A 20,477-nucleotide genomic window follows, 5' to 3' on the forward strand; every position below is an offset into this window, starting at 1 on the left:
GAAAAAAATCGAAAAAATATTTTGTGATCAGGTTTGGATGCAGATCGACGGCAAATCGATCCACAAATCTTTTAAGGTATTCCGTTTTAAAATCGGATGAATATTGCCAGAGATATAGCATCCGAAAGTTGTCATATTAGCAGATCCATGGATTTCTCCATTTTTCCAAGGGGGCCATAAGAAAAAATTGAAAAAAATCGAAAAAATATTTTGTGATCAGGTTTGGATGCAGATCGACGGCAAATCGATCCACAAATCTTTTAAGGTATTCCGTTTTAAAATCGGATGAATATTGCCAGAGATATAGCATCCGAAAGTTGTCATATTAGCAGATCCATGGATTTCTCCATTTTTCCAAGGGGGCCATAAGAAAAAATTGAAAAAAATCGAAAAAATATTTTGTGATCAGGTTTTGATGCAAATCGACGGCAAATCGATCCACAAATCTTTTAAGGTATTCCGTTTAAGAATCGGATGAATATTGCCAGAGATATAGCATCCGAAAGTTGTCATATTAGCAGATCCATGGATTTCTCCATTTTTCCAAGGGGGCCATAAGAAAAAATTGAAAAAAATCGAAAAAATATTTTGTGATCAGGTTTGGATGCAGATCGACGGCAAATCGATCCACAAATCTTTTAAGGTATTCCGTTTTAAAATCGGATGAATATTGCCAGAGATATAGCATCCGAAAGTTGTCATATTAGCAGATCCATGGATTTCTCCATTTTTCCAAGGGGGCCATAAGAAAAAATTGAAAAAAATCGAAAAAATATTTTGTGATCAGGTTTGGATGCAGATCGACGGCAAATCGATCCACAAATCTTTTAAGGTATTCCGTTTAAGAATCGGATGAATATTGCCAGAGATATAGCATCCGAAAGTTGTCATATTAGCAGATCCATGGATTTCTCCATTTTTCCAAGGGGGCCATAAGAAAAAATTGAAAAAAATCGAAAAAATATTTTGTGATCAGGTTTTGATGCAGATCGACGGCAAATCGATCCACAAATCTTTTAAGGTATTCCGTTTAAAAATCAGATGAATATTGCCAGAGATATAGCATCCGAAAGTGCCGTATTACCAGATCCCAATAGAAAAAAAATATTTATTATTTTTTTAATTATATATATTTATTATTTAATTAAGAGGAAATAATAAATTTAAATAATTAATAAATAAATGTTAATAACATTATGCTATCGACTAGTGCCCATCCCCAGCGAACACATATTTAATCGTTTTCCAACACTTAACACAAAAGACGCATTTTTTCATTTTTAGCGAGGAAAAATCGAATTTATTGCTAATTTAACCGCAATCCTTGCGGTCCCAAACACCCCACACCATGCTTTACCTTGAGGACTACTTGGAAATGATCGAGCACCTCCCACAGGAGCTGCGCGATCGTTTTACGGAGATGCGCGAACTTGATCTCGCCGTGCAAAGTGAGTAGATGTCTCACATTGCTAGTGGAATTTGTATTAAAACAATACAAATTGAAATTTAAATCCCCTGACAGACAACATGGACTCACTGGACAAGAAGGCACACCTGTTCTTTAAGCAGTGCAAGCGTGACGAACTGCAGCACGAGTCCATGGACACGGAGTTCCACAGCCTCCGCGGCGAGTACTACAAAGTGATGGAAGATGCCGACGAGAAGGTGGCCATTGCCACTCAGATCCATGAGCTAGTGGAGCGCTACCTTCGCCGCCTGGACAGCGAGCTCTTCAAGTTCAAATGCGAGCTAGAGGCGGATAACAACGGCATCACCGAGATTCTGGAACGCCGTTCTTTAGAGCTTGACGGCAACTCAACTGCGGCCACCGCCCTGCTCATGAGCATGAACCAAAAGGAGAACCGTTACTATGGCGCCAGCACGGCCAATAGTCTGGTCAACAATGTATCAGGTTCCACCAGCTCAGGTGCAGGCTCAGGTTCCATGGGCATTTCCAGCGGTTCAGGCGGTGGCGGCGGATCGGGTAGCACCCTTTCGGGCAACGCCCTTTCCAACCTCTCTGCTGCCCAACTCAGTGCCAGTCAACGTCACCGCAAACTGGAGAAACGTCGTGAAACGATCTGCACGGTTCCTGTCCAGGAGAAGCGTGCCAATCTTAATCACTCTCTGCCTGCAGTGGCCTCCGGCTCCAATTCGGGTTCCGCCACTAATGTTGGAGCCGTGGTTCCTACAGCCGTTTCCGCCGGTCTGGCCACTGTCTCACCTGCTCAAACACAAGCTCAAGGAAGCAACCACATAACTGCCACACATCTCACATTGCCGGTGGCTGTTGGAGTGAGTGTGGGCGTTGCCGCCGCAGGAACCAACCTGACAACTGCTTCCCTGGCTGGATCTTCAGGCTCGGTGGTCCGTCAATTGCCCGCGAATTTGGCGCACACTGTCCTCACCGCTGGAGGAGGTGGCGCAGCAACAACAACGGGAGCTGGAGGTGCTACAGTGACACCATTGGCCACGGCTGGAGGCTCCCATGGTCATGGAGGCCATGCAACTGCCGGCGCCACGGTAACCTATCTGCAGCAGCTGGGCGTAGGTGCCTCAGCTACCAGTGCCATAGCAGCGGCGGCCAGTCAGGCCATTGTGGCCACCAAGCAGATGCAGCAGGGCCGCAGAACGGCGAGTCTGAATGCCAGCTACGAAGCCAGCCTGAAAGCCAACTATGAGGTAGCCCTGCACGAAGCAGCCGGCACCACGGCCGAGTTATGGACACAGGCGGGTCAGGGAGGTCTCCAGACGGCTGGCGGAGGAACTGCATCGGTGGCTGGGGGAGCAACTCTCACAACCGGTGTGTCTGCCTCTGGCGGCACTGGCTCGCATCACTCCCACCACTCTCAAACGCATCACAGCAGCCACGGCCATGGCCATGGACACGGTCACGGCCACGGACATGGACACCATCACAGTAGCAGCAGCCACGGCAGTCACCATCAGGAGAAGAACCACAAAAAGAAGAAGATTGCCACCACACAGCTGGCTATACCCTCGACTCTGGCAGTGCAGGCACTGGGCGGCTCTTCCTCGGGCAATTCCATAGCCTCTTCCACCTCTTCGATGAGCGTGGATTCGGTGGAGATGCTGAACTCGGCGGCGGCTGCAGCGGCCAATTCGAGTCTAGCCGGAAATACACTAGCGCACGGATCGCTGACACTGGGAGCCGGTGGAGCTGGTACCCTGACCGGAGCTGGCTCCAATACTGGAGGCATCGCAGGAACTGGTGCCGGAAGTGGCATGGCCGGAGCAGGTGCTGGAGGCATTGGTGTACCAGGCTCTGGGGTATCGGGCATGAATCATCCCACCGGCAGCAGCATGAACCCCGGCTCTAGCCTCACTATCGGCGAAAACGGACTCGTGGTGGAGCAGAGCAACGAGGGTGAGTGGTCCTATGATCCCAACGAGCCACGTTATTGCACCTGCAACCAGGTGTCCTATGGCGACATGGTGGCCTGTGACAACGACGCCTGTCCCTACGAGTGGTTCCATTATCCTTGCGTGGGAATTACCCAGCCGCCGAAGGGCAAGTGGTACTGTCCCAAGTGTACCGCCTCCATGCGGCGTCGCGGAAATCGAAAGAACTGAGGCTGACACCGCCTGCTGGCGCCCCTCTTCCGAGGCGGAGGGCGTGGCGGAGGCGGGCACACATCCGGAGGAGGGAGCGCGACGGGAGTTGGAAGTGCAGGGGGTACTGGCACTTGGGGACGTCGCTAGACCAGAGCGCTGGGCGGAATTCCAAATGTATATGCTTATATGTTCACACAAAAGCTACCAACAGAAACTATAAAATAAATTAAGGTCAGCAAGGGAGTTGAAAAAAAAAATATGTTTTAATATTTGATAAATATAACTGAGAAAATAAATTAAATTAAAATTTTAAATTTAATTGAACGTTTGGGTATCGATAGTTATCGATGCCAGTGCTACCACACCCGAAAAATACCACCGTGATAGAGATGGCACTTACGATAGCTATGCACTCGGTGCAATCGTGTGTGCATACGTGCATTGGTGTGCGTGTGTCTGCTGTAGATAAATCGGGAAAGAAAAGAAAATTCACGACGCAGCGTCATTTCTGCAGAACAATAGGTAAACAATAAACAGTAAACAAACGGCCTCAAGATTGGCAAGATACGCAGGAACAAGAGGATGAGCTACAACGACAAATCGGAAGCCATCAGCAAGGAGGAGTGGCTGGCTCGGTTGGAGCAGTTTCCTTTCAAGCAGGCAGACATGAATCGCCTTATAATGAACTACTTGGTGACGGGTAAGGTTTTTTTTTTCTTTATACTCGTGCTGAAATCGCTGAGTAATCCTTTGTATTTTCACGTCCAGAGGGCTTTAAGGAGGCCGCCGAAAAGTTCCAGCATGAAGCAGATTTGGAACCCAGTGTGGAATTGAGTAGTCTGGACGATCGCATTCTCATCCGTGAGGCTGTGCAGGCGGGACGCATCGAGGAGGCCACCCAACTGGTGAATCAACTGCATCCGGAGCTGTTGGGCAGCGACCGGTACCTGTTCTTCCATCTGCAGCAGCTGCAGCTAATCGAGCTCATCCGCGCCGGCAAGGTGGAGGAGGCCCTAGCCTTCGCCCAGAGCAAGCTGTCCGAGAGCGGGGAGGAGGCCATGTTCGAGCTGGAGCGAACCCTGGCCCTGCTCGCCTTCGAGAAGCCTCAGGAGAGCCCTTTCGCCGACCTGTTGGAGCAGTCGTACCGACAGAAGATCGCTAGTGAGCTGAACTCGGCCATACTGCGTTGCGAGCACAGCGAGGATTCCACTCCCAAGATGATGTTCCTGCTCAAGGTAATACTCTGGGCCCAGTCCACACTCGACAGCCGTTCGATCAACTACCCCAAGATGAAGAACCTGGAGACGGCGCATCTCGACCAAAAGTAACCTGGAAATAGCTGTCTGGGCAAGAGATGGAGATGATGAAGTGCCGGAGCAGGAGCATCCCATTAAACATCTTTTGCTTTTTGCTATTGAATCTTTTTTTAATAAGTAATGTATGAATGCTGGATAGGATGTACGCAGTGATTATTAAATAAGTAGCCGGAAAAAGCCTGAGTTGCATTCAATCACCAACCGAAAATGAGGCCCATGGCCTTGTCCATTATACCGGAACTCTTCTGGGGCACATCTCTTGACGGCGAAATGGTGCTCTCATTTTGGGCTATTTTGTAGCCCTGTTGGGCAAACGGACGAATTTTGGGTGTGCTGGGAGCACCAGATATGGGTTCCGAATTGGCAAACGAACTGCTGTTCTCCTTGTCGATCACCGAGCGATCTGAACAGCGTGTAACGCCCACCATAACGTTTCCGGCTATCACCTTGTGATTGTAGTTGAGCGCCTTGTCGCTCTCGATGCGCGAGGAAAAGCGTACATGCATCCAGTTGCCGTTCTGGGGAGCGTAGACAACGTCCACAATGGTGCCACATAGTGTGAAGTGCTGCAGGACCATGGAGCTTGCACCCGGTGCAAAGCCAAAGATGGTTACCCAGAAGGCAGCTGCTAGGTCAGCTCCTGTGGGTCCTGGAGTGGCAACTAATCCTGGTCCTGGCGAGGCAGTGGCTCCCAGCGGGGAGTATAGCGCCCTCATAGAGGCGCTGACGGCATTGGGAGCACCGGGCGCGAACGAGTCGTTGGCCTGATAACTCTGATAGCTCTGATTTGGTCCCATACTCTGGTTGGGTGACTGCAGGTTCAGCAGACTCAAGTGATTGCGCTGTGGCGTGGAAGCAGTGTTCTCGCGCAGGGAATCGAACAGACCCTGGGTTGGCGGCCCCGCCTGATGGCCGTGAGTGTGGGCATGGCTAGCAGCAGCCAAGGAAGTATTGCTACTGACAGCAGCAGCAGAAGCATTTGGACCTCCGCCGGACCCGAAAAGAGTACGGTTATTGTAGGTGGATCGGTTGAAGTCTTGGGAGTTGCTGCCACCAGGTGATGTGGCTGTGGATTTATGAGATTTAGAATCACCTCCTGACCAGATTGTGCAATCTCAAGAACGTAGACTTACCGAAACTCACGTTATAGCGTCCCGGCTTCGGGGAGAGCGTGTTCTTGTGAGGCGTCATGTTTTGTGGATCACCCATGAGGAAGGGCGGCAGGTACTGGTTCTGGTTGGATCCGGGGCTGTTCGCAGGGCTTCCCAGAGTCATCGGCTCCATGGCTCAGGCAAATTGAAACTTTTAACGTTAACAGCAACAAAGAAAAAACCACAAATAATAAAAACGTTGAATTCAATTCTTTAGAGCAGCTAGTGATGGCACAAACGCTCGTTTTGGATGATGGCGCTCTATAGTCACTTATTTATGGGAGATTTTTTTTTTTGTAAAATTTGTAGATGTTACTCGAAAGGAAACTTAAATATATTTTAAAGAGAGCTCAAGGCATAAAAATGTATTGGGTAAACATATCTTTTAAATTATTTGTATTTCTGGCTACTAAGTTTGATAGTAACTACCGGACATCGATATTTTCAACAGTTCGATAGTAAAATGCATCGATATTTATCAGTGGCATAGTATCGATATGGGAGCCCCCAAACAGCTAAAAAACACATCTATAGTCTGGAATTCAAGCACTCTTTGGACACCAAATCGGTCGGTTCGCGACTCTCTGCGCTCCTTTCTTCTTTTTTTTTACAATACGACTATACGACTATTTCGTTTCCCTACAATTCGTGGCGCGCGTGACCAGAAGCAACAAAATACGGCCTAAGTGCGGTGTGACAGGCGGCAATAAATATTGATGTGACATACAAAAGCGAAAGCTGCCAAACAAACACACACACATTTTAAAAGCAGCTAGGGACGCAAGCGGTCAACAGGAGACAGCCAGGCGCTACACACCGAGAGAGAGAGAGTGTGGAGAGAGAGAGCGAAGCAAGGACCTTCGCATCCAGAGAGAGAGAGTGACAGGCGATCAACAACAAACGGGATACAGGGTGTCATGTGGAGTCCGACGCACTGCAATGTAACGGGTAAGTTGTGGGGGGGGACCCCAATTCCACAATCCAGAGACAGACACCCGTTAACGTTAGCAAGATCTCTTTTTGGCTTCTGGTGGTGGTGCTGCGGTCGTTTAGCCGCCTGCCTGCCTCTCTTCGCTATGGCAAATAAATCGCATTAAAAATTAAACTCGTTTTCCGTGTGTGCCTGTGTTTGTGGGTATATATTTGTGCATTTCATTGCTGGTCTTTGGTCTCTGGTCTCTGTATCTGTATCTGTATCTGTATCTGTATCTGGCGGTGTTGTGTGTGCTTAAAATATTGTCATGACAGAGGCAACAGTTAAGTCGTTTGTTATTGTTGTTGTTTCTGTTGGAAGAAATACCTCCTCTACCTATATACCTATGTATACCCCCGCCAACATCTTATTTGGGAGTTTCACTTTCTCCCCCTTTGCGCTTTCTCCCTCCCCTCCTTCTTAATCATTTCTCTCTTTTTCTCTGGCACTTGGTATTTCTGTGATTGCTATTGCTCCTATCGGACCCAGGCCAGGCCAGGCTATATAGTTGATAAGATAACTTGAGGTATGGAGTGTATGCGGTTACTCAGCGCTAGAAATATTCCTCCACCTGTAAGCCTACCACCCCCCCATCTCCTCCCCCAACACACACACACACTCTCCATATGATTCGCATTCTTGTTTACGTTTCCATTGTGATTTTCAGGGCTGAATGTCAATGAGAAAATCACAAAAATCACTTCCAAGCTATATATGTTCGTGACAGAAACACAAAGAATTCTCTCATCCATTGGGCTCTCCCAGGTAGTGCCAGCCAGCTAGTGCAATTATGAAAACAAATATCGAGTAATTAACTACAAGTACACGCTGCTCACTGAGGTGTGTGTGTGTGTGTGTGTATATATCAGTGTATCTGTGCGATTTAATGGCCATAATGAGTCACAAAAATGTTGCCAAAAGCTCTGTCCCGGAATGCAGAATCAAGAAGATAAACACGGGCTTTTTGGCTTCTAGATATTGTATCTAGAGATACACCTTGAACTTGCCCGGCAATCAGAGATTCGCTCTCTCTATCTTTCTCTCTAGATCTTGCTATATATTTTTTTTTGAATATTTATTTTGTCAGAATGTTGTTTTATTAAGCCGCTGACGTCACAGCGAAGAGCAAACAAATCATCGGTAGTCTACTACCCATTTCACTGTCCAAGGGCGTGGGCTTAAAAGGGGGTGAGGGGTTTAGCTCTATAACTTAAGAACCTTTATTGCAAGATTGGTAAATTTTCTTTTAAAAGTTGACTGCCATTTCTTTCTTCCCTTTGATTTGAAAGCTAAACCCCCCCTTGGACTACGTCCTTTCTTGTGCCAATATTTGCCTTCAACCGTCTGATGAGCGCACGCCTCAGGTCTCTGGTTGCCGAAACAGCTGTTTTTCCTCCAGCCTGAGACTCAAGCTTCAAGCTGCCTGCTGTTCTTCGGAATGGGCTTAAGGCCAGGCCCTGTATTAGATCATCCGCAGAGCACCCACCCACCCTAGAAAACACCTGGGTTACCACCACCCCACCCCACCCTTAGTTAGTAAGTTTCCGCGACTCCTTATCGACAACTCCCCACCCACCCATCGTTCTTCATTGCGTGCTTTATTTTTAGCCTTAAATTCTTACACACACACCTACACACACACACTAACTAACACTCACTAGGCAGCACTCACCTGGAAATTCCACGGCGGGAAATTGTGCAATGCGCTGCGGGCAGCCAAGCCAGGCCAAAAAAAAAAAAATAAAAAAAAAACAAACAATCGGCAATATGTACCTTCTGTTTTTGGATTTTTGGTTTTTGCTTTTGCAACACACTCTTTGGGGAGCTTGCAACGTGAAAGATAGGAAAAGAAGAAGAGTTGAGGTGGCCAACGCCTTCGTTCTGCCACTACAGTAGATACTCGATAGAGGGATAGTGCTCCATCACTGGCTGGTACCAGTTACCAGAAACTGTTCTGAAGTACTGAAGTTTCTAGTTAATATAATCATTTGGTTCTTAAGAATTGCTTTATAAAATATATAAATACATATGTGTACGTATGTCTGTTTGTATGTATGTATATATATTTTCTTGTATTTATAAACAATTTAATCTCAACACTTGTTTTCTACAAAAAAAAATGCCCATTTTGATTTACTTCTTAGGAATTTAATCGAGATCTGCAGATGTTTTTTTTTTTTTCATTTTTCTTGAAAACTCTATAAGGGCTGTAGGTTTATGAAAGCAATATGGTGGCTAGTCTTTAGTAGAATCTTAAAATAAACCAGAGTTTTAATAGAATTTCCAAGTATAGTGGTTATACTTGGTACTACAAGCTCTATACAGACTAGCCATATGGTATAATATAACAAAAAACCAGAGTTTCAATAGAAATTTTGAGATATATAGCGTGATATGGTATATTCCTTATATGTATATTAAAAGATATGAGATCTAGAGATCCTTTCTTTACTTTTCCTTGAAAACCCTATATAAGGGCTGTAGGTTTATAAATACAATGTGATAGGCTTCTCAGTAGAAAATCTTAAACTTAAACTTAACTTAATCTTAACCTTAACCAGAGCTTTAATAGTGCCTACACTTAATACCATAAACCTTATACATATATAATCTATATAGTATTATTTAAAAAAAAAACAGAGTTTTAATAGAATTTTTTAGTTTTGATTAGGTATAGTCCATATCTATAAAAACGCCTAAAGAAAACGAGGCCTTAATAGAATATTTCAGGGTATTTCAAGAAGTTTTTATAAAAATAAAAGTATCTATAAGAAAACCCATAATAATATCTAGAAGATGTATAGTTTTCTGAGATACAAAGACTCTATCTTTAGGGTTCTATTGCTAATTTTAAAGCAAAACCCTAAAACACACTGTCTAGGCCCGTATCTCTAGCACTTCCTGACGATCAAGTGGCTTGTGATAGAGAAGTTTGGCCAAGATAAGGCCTGTTACTTGAGATAGGTGCCTGCCTCCCACTACCTCCCACTTTTTTTGTCTTCCCCCCCTCTATTGACCCTCTCTCTCTATCTCTCCCGAACCGTTTTAATGCGGCGCTGTCGATGCACTTATGCGAAACAGTTACGTTCCATTGCCCGACCCATTTAGCCATGTTTTCTTCTTGGCTCCCAACAGAAGAGATGGAGAGGGGTGTGGTGGAGGGTAACAGAACAGAAATGAAGCAAATCGGTTGAAAAAAAAAAGAAGAAAAAACAGGTCTAACTCTCCAGCTCCAGCTATGATTGTGGTGGTTTGGGGATCTTGGTTCGGTTCGGTCTGGCAATTGATTATTTTCCAGTTCCAGTTCTTGGCCTCATCTGGCAGGCATTGCATTGCATATTCATAGGATACATGTGGTATGTGGCATGTGGTATGGTATATGTACATGCAACTCCCTCGCTTTGGGGAAAAAAAAAGATGTGTCTGTTTTTCATTTTCCATTTTCCATTTCAAAATCGCACGGCCTAATGGGTTCAATGCTTGCTTATGCATAAGTTTATACCATCCTATACCATACCATATCATGCCTTATAGCATACTATAACTATAAAAAACGATTCGCTGTGGGAGAAATGCCATATGTATACATTGATAGACCGTTTACTTTGATCGCCGCACTCGCCATGTTTCGCATTTTCGCACGATCCGTAAATTGCAGCTGGCAACAGTCAGCCAGCAACTAGCAACTTGCAACTTGCAACATTAATTGTAATTTAATGCTTTTCATCGAACGGGAATACCACTAGAGCTGCCTGCCTACCAGCCTCTCGGAGATTGCCACATCGAGGCACGTGCCGATCGCTGACTTTCCCACTGAACTCTTGAACTTTAAACTCTGCCTCTCTGTTGCAACATTGATTTAACATTTTTTTGGGGGAAAACTTTCAAAGAGTAAAAGCCCCCAAAAAATGAGACCAGAGACAGAGCTGGAGTGGAGTAAGTGCCTCATTAGCATGCGTGGTTGGATGCCCCCCGAAGGAGCAATGGCCTCGGGAGACGCATTCTTATTATAGTAGTGTCTGGTGATGGTGATGGTGATGGTAGTACTGCCACGCCCACAACCAGAAAAAGTGGAACATGAAAACAACAAAAAAAAGTCTCTAAAAAAGTGCGTGATGGGAATTTAAGTTTGTGCCTTCCATCCCATCATTATAAACTGGCTTTTGAGAAGAAAGAAGAGAAGAGAGATAGTACCCCTTTCTTTGGTCAATTTTCTTCATTTTGGTGGCAGGCTGGCAGGCAGGCAGGTGGTGGTGCAACAAGTGCACCTCAGAAACCAGACCAGAAACCACAACAACAGCAACCGGCTAGTAACCAGCCACTTGGAGAAATGATTTCATTGAAATTAATTAACCCAAAAGTTGACCTCTCTACGAATACTAGCCACCAACCAGCCCAGAGGTCAACCAAATGCGACACCAGTTGTCGATTATTGTTGGTATATTTCCCATTGTTGGCCCCTCGGGGGGTCACAAATAGGTGCAGCCATTGTGGGCTGTGTGTGGATTGAGAGGCTTTTAGTTATAATTGGACACTCAAGTGGGGGAGGAAGTGCAATCTAAATCAAGAAATGGGCTATAACTGAGGTCAGTGGGTTGTTTTTTTAGCTTTTCAGATTAATCGGTTGATTTTAGAGGGTTATCGTTGATCGATTTCCGGTATTTTTTAACCAAAACTAAGCTAGGCCTCTAAAGAAAATTATTATTCTAATTATTATAAATTAAATTATTATAATTTTTAAGGCCTGATAAGCGGGCACCTGGGTTTTTATCGCTATAAAAATCTATAAATTTTTATTTATTTTAATGCAATTTTTCTATTTTTGAAATAATAATATTTAGGCTAAAAAAGTTTAAAAAAAATTTTTACAAAATAAATCAATAATAAAAATAATAAATTATTATTAAAATTTTTTATTAAAAAAACAGCGCCCTCCTCCTCGATTCTCATAAGTAGCACTTAATCAAAGCCAGAAATATGTAAAAAACATGTAAAATACTAAAAAAAAAATGTAAAATACTAAAAGATAAATAAATACTAAATATACTCAAAAATACTAAATATAGTCCAAAATACTAAAAAATACTCTTAATACCAAATAAATTTTAAAATACTAAAAAATATAGAAAAATACCAAAAAACTATTGAAAATTCTAAAAAAATTTAAATTTTTAAAACAATTTATAACAAAGTTCTAAAACTGAATAATATTTTTTATCGAAAAAGTACCAAGTACACTTCATTAATATCAAATAAATCAAGAAGATCACTATAACTCATAATCCGATTTTTATCTTAAATCCATACCCAAAAGGAACCTAAATAAATCTTTTTTGGCAACTTAAAATTCGATTTCTATGGCAATTCAATATCGAATATCCAATAGCCAATATCCAGTGAAAATTCCCTATGAAAATATCAGACAAGTTTTCCTTCTGGTCTGGCGCTGCTTGGCCATTTTTCCTATATATAATTAATTTACAAAAATTAAAAAATTTATTGCGAAAGAAAGAAAGAAAGAAAATAAAGAAAAATGGAAATTAATTTCAATTTTAAGATGATAACCAGGCGCCTGAGTTCTTATCGCTTATTTGGAATAATCATCTGATCTTAAGGGGTTATCGTTTATAATCGATTATATATTATGGAAGAGGAAATCAACTAGAATCCGAGTCTAAAGATGTGAACAGAGGCTTTATTATGTATTTCAGGCTTTTAAGGCAATATTATTTATGAATCATAAACCTGAGTAGCTAAACGATTGTTTTTTCTACGAAATAATAATGATGTTTAAGATCTAACAAGTCTATTATTTAAATATAGTATTTTATTAAGAAAGTAATGATTTCCAGAACCTTATAGTTAAGATCTTGAAAAATCGCTTTACAAAATTTCTCTTTTTTGGTCATCGAAGGCGAAACCGTTATTTGGTGTATGTCTTGGCCTTTTTTTTTTTTTATTTGGGCCAACTGAGACTCGGAAACGAAACAAGACAATGACATGACCGATGGATGACTCATCTGGCTCACCTGCTGGCGATGGAGTTTCTAGTACATGAGTAACCAATGTGCCAATGTTTTATTTGTTTATTATTATTTTTTGTTATAAAAAAAAGATAACACCAAAACATACTCATCCGATCAGACAGGCACCAGGGTCCCCTCCACACCTCTTAAGCACGTGCTTGTAATAGAAGGAAAAAGTATAAGGCTTCTGTTTTTTTTTTTTTTTTGGCAGTGATTCCGATCGTCTCTCCTAACAAAATTGAAAATAAACCAACAGTGGGCTGGTTAGATTAGAGAGATTTTATTGAGATTTTTTGTCTAATTTGGCCCACTGTAGCACTGCGGCTGAGAGGCGGTTATAAAAGCGGACCAACTTAACGGTTTCACTCTGGCATTGTTTTTGGCGCTCTTAGCCATGTCTTCTACCACTTTTGCCATTTAGCATTTGGCATTTCTATTTTGGGGGGCGACCCTCCATGCAAAAAAAAAATACTTGCCTAATCGAGAAATATTTATAAAAAAAAAAAAGAAAAATAAAAAATAAATGCCGGTGAGTCCATCGATCTTTGGAAGATGGATCGGATCTGCATGTCTGGCAACCACTCGTTCGGAAGGCCATTCATCTTCCCAAGCCATTAGGCTTTTGTGGAGTGAAGAAAAGCAGAAAAGTTTAAAGAAAAGCAAGATGAGCATCTGGATTATCGATATTGACCGCTGTCTTTAGCCTCAATTATGGTAGAAAAGATGGCTAAAAAAAAAAAAACAAACGGCAAACTTACCAAATTGGCTTACTGCTGGAATGGCTGGAATACAGCGGGAAAAACTGTTAATGCGATAATAATAATGGGCCAACAAAATGCAAAAATAGTTATATGATTTTTTTTTTGTCTTTTCCGATGGGGCTTTCCCGCTTTTCTTTTGGCCACATTTTCCACTCATCTTCTTGCGCCTCTTTCGTTGACATGTTTTTCACTTTTCAAATACCTTTTTTTTTTATTTTTGCCCAGTAATTACTTTTGCCTCAGTTGGTTTTTTTTATTTTTATTTTTTTTTGTTTTTTAGTTATGAAATTACTTTTTTTTTGCGCAAAACTATAAAGAGAAATATTTATTTTGTAATATATATATTTAAACAAAAAAAGGGAGAAACTTTAGCAATAATAATATTTTCAACAAAAAGACAAAAATATATGTATACTAAACTAAAGCGGATAATACAAAAGCCTAATATATCCAAAAGGGCTGCAAATGAAGGATAATCTTGTAAGGATAATTAGGATAATTATTGAAAAAATCCAAGATATTCCTACTTTTAGTATTTTATTTTGTTTTAAAAAAAATCGCGGGTAGTTTAGCGTGGGGGAGTGGTATTATTAAATATTGTTATCATTAGAAAATATATATTTACATGCCATTAATAAAGAATAATTAAAATTAATAATAAAATAAAGTATCTACATACATACCCCATTGGTGTAATGAACTCAAGGGGAGAGAGAGAGGAGATCCCAAAATAGATATATCCCATATGCCCGGGTTTCTGGTAATGACTTAATTTTCTGTCACCCAACTCTTGTTCGTTTTTCGTTTCAATTTCCATTTCCGGCAGATGTACTTCCCAAAAACAGTCGTATGATTCCGGCTCCCCAAAAACTTCTCCCTAAAAACAGAAAAATAAAACCCGAAACCGAAAATAAAATCGAATCTAAGGCGCAGTGATTCACATCCCAAATACACAAATTTTTTGCGGGGAGATTGTGGAGCAAAATTTCAAGTTTCACTCGAATGCCTCGTGACCTCGAGGCCGACAAAATGAAAAAAAAAAATAAAGGCATCCGGCAGATATGAGAAAGCACCACCGAAAACCACCAACCACGCAAACCGCACGCCTCACAGGCACATCCACACCACGAATGCCAATGTTAAAGTCTTAAATCCAAAGACTCCCAGCCCAGATCCAAATCCAAGACCCAATCCCAGCATTGTTTTTAGTCATCCGCCTCCATCCTCCAGATACATTTATGTATGGACTTTCCAGATCTCTTCAAAAATGTATTCAGTTCAGGGTCTGTAAGATATTCCACCGAGAGATAGGGGTACTTGAAATGTGGGAAAGGGTATATAAAGTATATTTAGTATATTATCTCTATCTAGGAATAGCGCCCTTCTCCACGCTTCTCATAAAGTCCAGCTAACAAATCAGAGACTTAAAAAATTTATAATTAACTTTAATGAATGAATTTCTCTATTTTTAGTGCTGCGAGCGCGTGGACTGCAAACCAAGGGCAAGAATGGCACCAACAACTGCTTCGTCACCATTGCCCTGGGCAAGGAGAAGTACCAGACCTCGGTCAAGGACAAGTCCGAGCCGAGTGTCAACTGGAACGAGGAGTGCGAGCTGTAAGTATCTTTCAAATATCCCCTAAGGTCATCCTCCTAAGACTATATATCGTTTTTTTTTGTAGAAAAATTCCTGATCAGGGCAACCGGGCTGAACTCACCCTGACCTGCCTGCACAGGAATAACCTGAGTTTGGATGAGTTCCTTGGCCAGGTGACGTTGCCCCTCAACGAGATGGATGTTTATGATCGGCCCAGGGCCAAGTGGTTCAAGCTGGAGAGCAAGCCCGGCAAGGAGAAGAAGAACAAGGAACGCGGCGAACTGGAGGTGCGCATCGCCTTTGTGGTCAAGTCCGGATCGCTGACCGATCTCAGCAAGAAGGACAAGCACAAGTCTTCCATCGGCCAGCTGGCCAGCTCCGTGGGCGGCAGCCTGCTGTCGATCGGCAATGGAGAGAAGCGCCGGAGCATCAAGAAGCTGGCTGGGTCGCTCAGCTCCAAATTGCACATCCGCAGCAAGAAGAAGCAGGAGGCGGGCGGCGATGACAGTAGCTCGTTTGGTGGCTCCTTTGCCAGCCTGGGCACGCCCAACAGCTCGACGGGAAGGGGCCAGAACGGTGGCAGTGGACGGCGACGCGGTGGGCAGCGGGCGGGCGAGGCCGATCCGGGTGTGATAAGCGAGGACGAGGACGAGTTTGTGTTCGACAATCTATCGCACAAGAGCTCCGGCAGTTCGCTGAACATCCAGAGATCGGGACTGCAGCCACCGGCGGCCGGTACGCCCAACTTCGCCCCGCGGCATCCGTCACCCTTGCTGAACAACAACAACGGCGTGAGCGGCGTGGGGGCCAAAGGTAAGCCAGCGGGTAGGCCAGCAACGCTCGATGAGGATATGCCCATCGACGCGGAGATGGAACAGCTTGAGCTCGATTTCAGTGTCCGTGCCCATGCTCGTGCGAATTCCAGCGCAGTCGGTGGTGGTGGTGCTGGAGGTGGAGGAGGAGTCGGAGGCGTCAGTACACTGCCTCCATCGAAGCCGCCGCGTATTCCGGAGCAACTGGAGAGGGAACGGGAGCGTGAACGGGAAAAGGAACTGGAACAGGAACGGGAACGAGAACAGAAGCTGGAGCAGGAGCGCAAGAAGCAACAAGAGCTGGACGCCACCACGGATGAGTGGGCCACCAAGCTGTATGGCGGCAGCAAGTTCCTGGAGATTGGAACCAGTGATTCCCTGAAGCGACGCAGCTGGGAGGCGCGTGTGCCGATCCCCGCCAGCACTGACGAGCCGCCGCCAGTGCCCACATCCAGCAGCTCGTCGTCTAGTTGGAGCTCGGAAAGCGACGAAGAGGAGCCAGTGGTGGTAGCTAAGCCACCTCCTGCCCCAAAGGCAGCCCCACCACCATCCCAAACCGAGACCCTAATCCCTCCTCCAGTGGTGCCTGCTCCTGTGGTGTCCACACCAAAAGTGCCCACTCCCGTGGTGCCTACTCCTTCTCTTGGAATGGGCACTCCACTGGCCTCCTCTTCGTCCCTTTTCTCGCCCGAGGTGGAGCATCGCAACTTTGACACCTTCAACGCTAGCTTCGCCAAGTTTGAGCAGCGAAACAGCACTGCTATCTTTGCGGACGAACCGGAGCTGGAGGACCTGGAGCCAGAGCCGGAGCGGAAGGCGCCCACGCCCACAGCCCGTCCCAAGCCCCAGCCCAGGGTGCTGATCGATCCCCGGGCGGAGGAGGAGAAGGAGAAGGCCAGACAGCAGCGGGCCGAGGAGGATGCCCGCCTGGAGGCGGAGCTGCGCCTGAACGAGCAGCGTCTGCGCGAAGAGGAGGCTGCCCTGCAGCGTGAACTGGAAGAGGAGGAGGCGGAACGGGAGCGGGAGCGAGTGCGAGACCTCGAACGCCAGAAGCTGGAGGAGCAGCGCCGCCGCGAGGCCAAGCGCTGGGAGGAGGATCAGCGTCTGCTGAGCTTCGCCAAACGCTCCACATCGCTGGAAGAGCCAGTTGGCACCAAAATCATAGTACCCGTGGACCCAGAGGCCGAGATTGATGTGGATATAGAGCTAGATGTGGAGCCGGAACACAATTTCCTGACGCCCGAACAGTCGCCCAAGGAATTCCAGACGAATGGCGGTGAGAAGCGGCTGGGCAAGTTCAAGTATGGGAACAAGCGAGGTGAGCTGACCGAACCCTGACCGAAACATCCAACCAACATCCAACCAATACTCTCCCGGCCGAAGCTGGCGGATCGCAGGGCATTGCACGCGGAATTTGAAAAACGAGTCCTCCAAAGTTCCAAACAAATCTGTTGCGTCATGTGGCACTACCTATTATCCTTATAGATATCCTTAGATCCTTTATTTTTATTTTCTTTCTACCATTGTTGTGTTTTTGTTTCCGTTGTGATTTTTTGCATCCGCCAGTGATATTCTTTTTTTTTTTTTTTAATTCATATACATTTCATATATTTCTTAAAGACTTTCTTAAATAAATTGTTTTTTTTTTTTTAATTTTTAGATAAATATAATAATGAGAATGATAGCAACTCGCCCAGTCCCAAGGCCACCGAAAGGATCATCATTGGCCACGAAAAGTCACAATCGCATGCTGAGCGCCGATCGGAGATCTCTGCCCAGTTGGCCAAGAAATACGAAGGCAAATCCCGTGAGGTTAGTCACTAATACTTATCTTAATATATATACTAAATTAAAATTTATATTTTAAAGGAACTTATGCTAATTGCCAATGGTATGGAGAATGAGGCTTTGCTGCAACGACAGCGGGTTAAGGAACTGGAGGACTATCTGGACAATCTGCTCCTCCGGGTGATGGAGACGCATCCCAAGATCCTACAGAATCCCTACTCGCGCACCACATCCGCCAAGAGGTACGCCAACAGCCCGAGATCCTTCTGGTCGTTACCGCGGACCAAAATTACTCAACACTAACCCAACAAAAAAAAACAAAAATCAGAAAAATATTGCATGATTGACCTTTGACCGCCGGTAGGATTGTTGATAGAAAATGTTTCTAAAATGCTGTCTAATGCTCTCTAATATATGTGATCGAAATTGCTGTGTGCACGCTGGTTGGGGATGAAAAAAAAATCTAAAAAATTGTTTATTTTTTAAATATTTCTTTGTGTTTTTTAAATATTGTTTTTTGTTTAAAAAACAATCCTCCGCCGATCTGCATGCACTTGTTAGTGTCCTGTGTGTCCTTTGTGTTCATCCATCTTGTCATCCATTTGTGCTAACACCTGCTACTGTTGTCCTGTTATCCTTGTTTGTCGTTTGTGTCCTTTTAACCGAATGCCTTCTATTTCGTTTTTCGTTGATTTTTTCTTCTGTTTTTTTATTCAGTTATAAAAATTACATCAATATGAATGACTTTCTTAAGTAAAAGTGTGCTGCGCATGTTGCAAGTTGCATTTAAAAACTAGATAACTTGACCTTCAACAACAACTACCACAACAACAACAACAACAAAAATCATCACAACAACCACAAAAATAATAAAAAACAGGAAGTACAGTGAAACCAGGAAGAGGAGCCGAACCAAAAGGCGGAAGAAGAGCATCCCCCCGAAGTAAGAAGAAAACCAGAAAGTTTCATCCATCCCCATCATGCTGTCTCTCTTAGTAGCTGGTTTAGCTGTCTCTTTTCTTTTGGGCTTGAATGTTGTTAGCTGGGCTTATGGCTTCCTCTACTTCCTGCTCCCCCCCCAATCTACTCTCTACACCCCCACAACTAGTACTACTATTTTTTAAAAATATATTTCTTAGAAAAAAATATGTATTTCTTTAAAAAGAATATCCTTTTCTTTTATTATTTCAGCGGTTAAAAAAGCCAAACTTGTCACACACACACACCTCCCCACACACACTTACATATATACATGAAGCTTCAAGGACTTCCTACAAGGTCACAGGATCTGGATAAGAACACCAAGTTGCCTTTGTCGTTGGACAGCGAAATTCAAGTGCTTTCTAAACAAAATAACCTCCCTCCCCCCCAAAAACACCAAAAGATGGTACGGGAGGGGGTATATCCTAAATTAAATTATAAAAACCAAGTAGTTGTAGGCTTTAAGGACTTGCATACTGATATTTCCGGTACATGTCGTTCTATTTCGTATATATCCTGTACTAAAAATGAACTAAATTATTTGTACTATACACCCACACCTACACACACAACAAGACCGTTTATATATATAAATTTTTATCTATATGTTTCGATTCGAGTCCCCCCTAATCGATTGATTGAAATTATCCGAAAGTATTTTGTTTTTTTTTTTTTAATGTCAAATTTTTATGTAATATTTGTTGTGCAAAAAAAAAAAAAGAGATAGTGAGAAAAGTTTGAGAACGTTTTTTTGTAAAGCGTCGCCGGGGAAGCGACCTTAGTGAGTTAAGTCTTAAATTATTTATGTTTTAGTGCTTAAGCCAAATGGCGGGAATAGCGGGGTCACCCATTGACCCCGAAATAACACACATACACCACACCACACATACACACACACAGTTGAAATATGTTGATACTACTATGATTTTACTTATTGATATACAACTCAAACAATAAAAATATTTTTAACATTAATAACAAATGCAAAATGGAGTTTTTTTTATAAGTGGTTGAATTAAAAAAAAAATATTTTAAATACTTAAATATTTTTTTATTTGTTAAAATTTTTGAACTCAAACCCTCCCTAAACTCCCGTTTAAAAAAAAAACTAGAGATCACTTTTAGGCGCTGCAGAAAAAGAGTACTTGGGAGAGCAGTTTGCGCCGCTCTCCCGGTGTGCGAAAGAAAGTGCCCCATGAGAGAAGAAAAAGAGGGGCCGCAATATGCAGATCATGAATGGAAAGTGGTGAGAATCAACTGAGCAGGTAAGCCGTTGTACACTGGAAAAAAACCAAAGAAGTAAAAAAATATTTAAGCCAAAGAAATGTATTGTGGTTTAATTTGTGGTTTTAAAATGAAATAAATAAAATTATGCTAAACGTTAGCCATAAAATATTTAAAACAAGACCAAAAAACCTTAATTACAGTGTCATAAAACCAACAAAAAGTATAATTATATTTTATATTATGAAAATAAATAATTCTTCTAACTAACT

The 20,477-nt window shown here is 43.4% G+C and overlaps 4 protein-coding genes across 9 annotated transcripts; 3 read left to right on the plus strand and 1 right to left on the minus strand.

The window, feature by feature from the left end:
• Nucleotides 1-1,238: 1,238 nt before the first annotated feature.
• Ing3 (Inhibitor of growth family, member 3) lies at nt 1,239-3,815 on the plus strand. The gene is made up of 2 exons (XM_017232868.3): nt 1,239-1,448; nt 1,523-3,815. Exons 1-2 carry the CDS (start codon nt 1,349-1,351, stop codon nt 3,592-3,594), a joined length of 2,172 nt encoding a protein of 723 aa, XP_017088357.2. The 5' UTR covers nt 1,239-1,348; the 3' UTR covers nt 3,595-3,815.
• Nucleotides 3,816-3,999: 184 nt separating this feature from the next.
• Nucleotides 4,000-5,069, plus strand: Hou (GID complex subunit 8 homolog protein Houki). The gene is made up of 2 exons (XM_017232870.3): nt 4,000-4,276; nt 4,345-5,069. The coding sequence occupies exons 1-2, from the start codon at nt 4,159-4,161 to the stop codon at nt 4,902-4,904; spliced, it is 678 nt and encodes a 225-aa protein (XP_017088359.1). The 5' UTR covers nt 4,000-4,158; the 3' UTR covers nt 4,905-5,069.
• On the minus strand, nt 4,377-6,408 carry Nup35 (Nucleoporin 35kDa). The gene is made up of 2 exons (XM_017232869.3): nt 6,026-6,408; nt 4,377-5,958 (listed from the first exon to the last, which is right to left on the minus strand). Exons 1-2 carry the CDS (start codon nt 6,174-6,176, stop codon nt 5,087-5,089), a joined length of 1,023 nt encoding a protein of 340 aa, XP_017088358.1. The 5' UTR covers nt 6,177-6,408; the 3' UTR covers nt 4,377-5,086.
• A 153-nt stretch (nt 6,409-6,561) lies between these two features.
• On the plus strand, nt 6,562-19,970 carry Rip11 (Rab11 interacting protein). Of its 6 annotated transcripts, none has more exons than XR_011441858.1 (7): nt 6,562-6,991; nt 15,276-15,420; nt 15,486-17,530; nt 17,873-18,024; nt 18,082-18,360; nt 18,718-18,943; nt 19,192-19,970. XR_011441858.1 is itself a non-coding variant. In XM_017232867.3 (6 exons), exons 1-6 carry the CDS (start codon nt 6,961-6,963, stop codon nt 19,196-19,198), a joined length of 2,541 nt encoding a protein of 846 aa, XP_017088356.2. In that variant the 5' UTR covers nt 6,563-6,960; the 3' UTR covers nt 19,199-19,970. The 6 variants fall into 6 exon arrangements, 1 of the variants encoding a protein (XP_017088356.2); XR_001773003.3 differs by having other exon boundaries at nt 6,563-6,991; nt 18,082-18,242; XR_011441860.1 differs by having other exon boundaries at nt 6,566-6,991; nt 15,486-16,213.
• Nucleotides 19,971-20,477: the final 507 nt, after the last annotated feature.

Source organism: Drosophila bipectinata, chromosome XR (assembly GCF_030179905.1).
Source record: "Drosophila bipectinata strain 14024-0381.07 chromosome XR, DbipHiC1v2, whole genome shotgun sequence".
Classification (NCBI taxonomy): Eukaryota; Metazoa; Arthropoda; class Insecta; order Diptera; family Drosophilidae; genus Drosophila; species Drosophila bipectinata.

Coding starts and splice junctions, on each gene's coding strand:
- Rip11 (XM_017232867.3), top strand. CDS start 6,961: ATGTGGAGTCCGACGCACTGCAATGTAACGG. Junction 6,992..15,275: donor GACGCACTGCAATGTAACGG/GTAAGTTGTGGG, acceptor CTCTATTTTTAG/TGCTGCGAGCGCGTGGACTG. Junction 17,531..17,872: donor CAAGTATGGGAACAAGCGAG/GTGAGCTGACCG, acceptor TTTAATTTTTAG/ATAAATATAATAATGAGAAT.
- Ing3 (XM_017232868.3), top strand. CDS start 1,349: ATGCTTTACCTTGAGGACTACTTGGAAATGATCGAGCACCTCCCACAG. Junction 1,449..1,522: donor ACTTGATCTCGCCGTGCAAA/GTGAGTAGATGT, acceptor ATCCCCTGACAG/ACAACATGGACTCACTGGAC.
- Hou (XM_017232870.3), top strand. CDS start 4,159: ATGAGCTACAACGACAAATCGGAAGCCATCAGCAAGGAGGAGTGGCTG. Junction 4,277..4,344: donor AATGAACTACTTGGTGACGG/GTAAGGTTTTTT, acceptor TTTCACGTCCAG/AGGGCTTTAAGGAGGCCGCC.
- Nup35 (XM_017232869.3), bottom strand. CDS start 6,176: ATGGAGCCGATGACTCTGGGAAGCCCTGCGAACAGCCCCGGATCCAAC. Junction 5,959..6,025: donor ACGCTATAACGTGAGTTTCG/GTAAGTCTACGT, acceptor ATAAATCCACAG/CCACATCACCTGGTGGCAGC.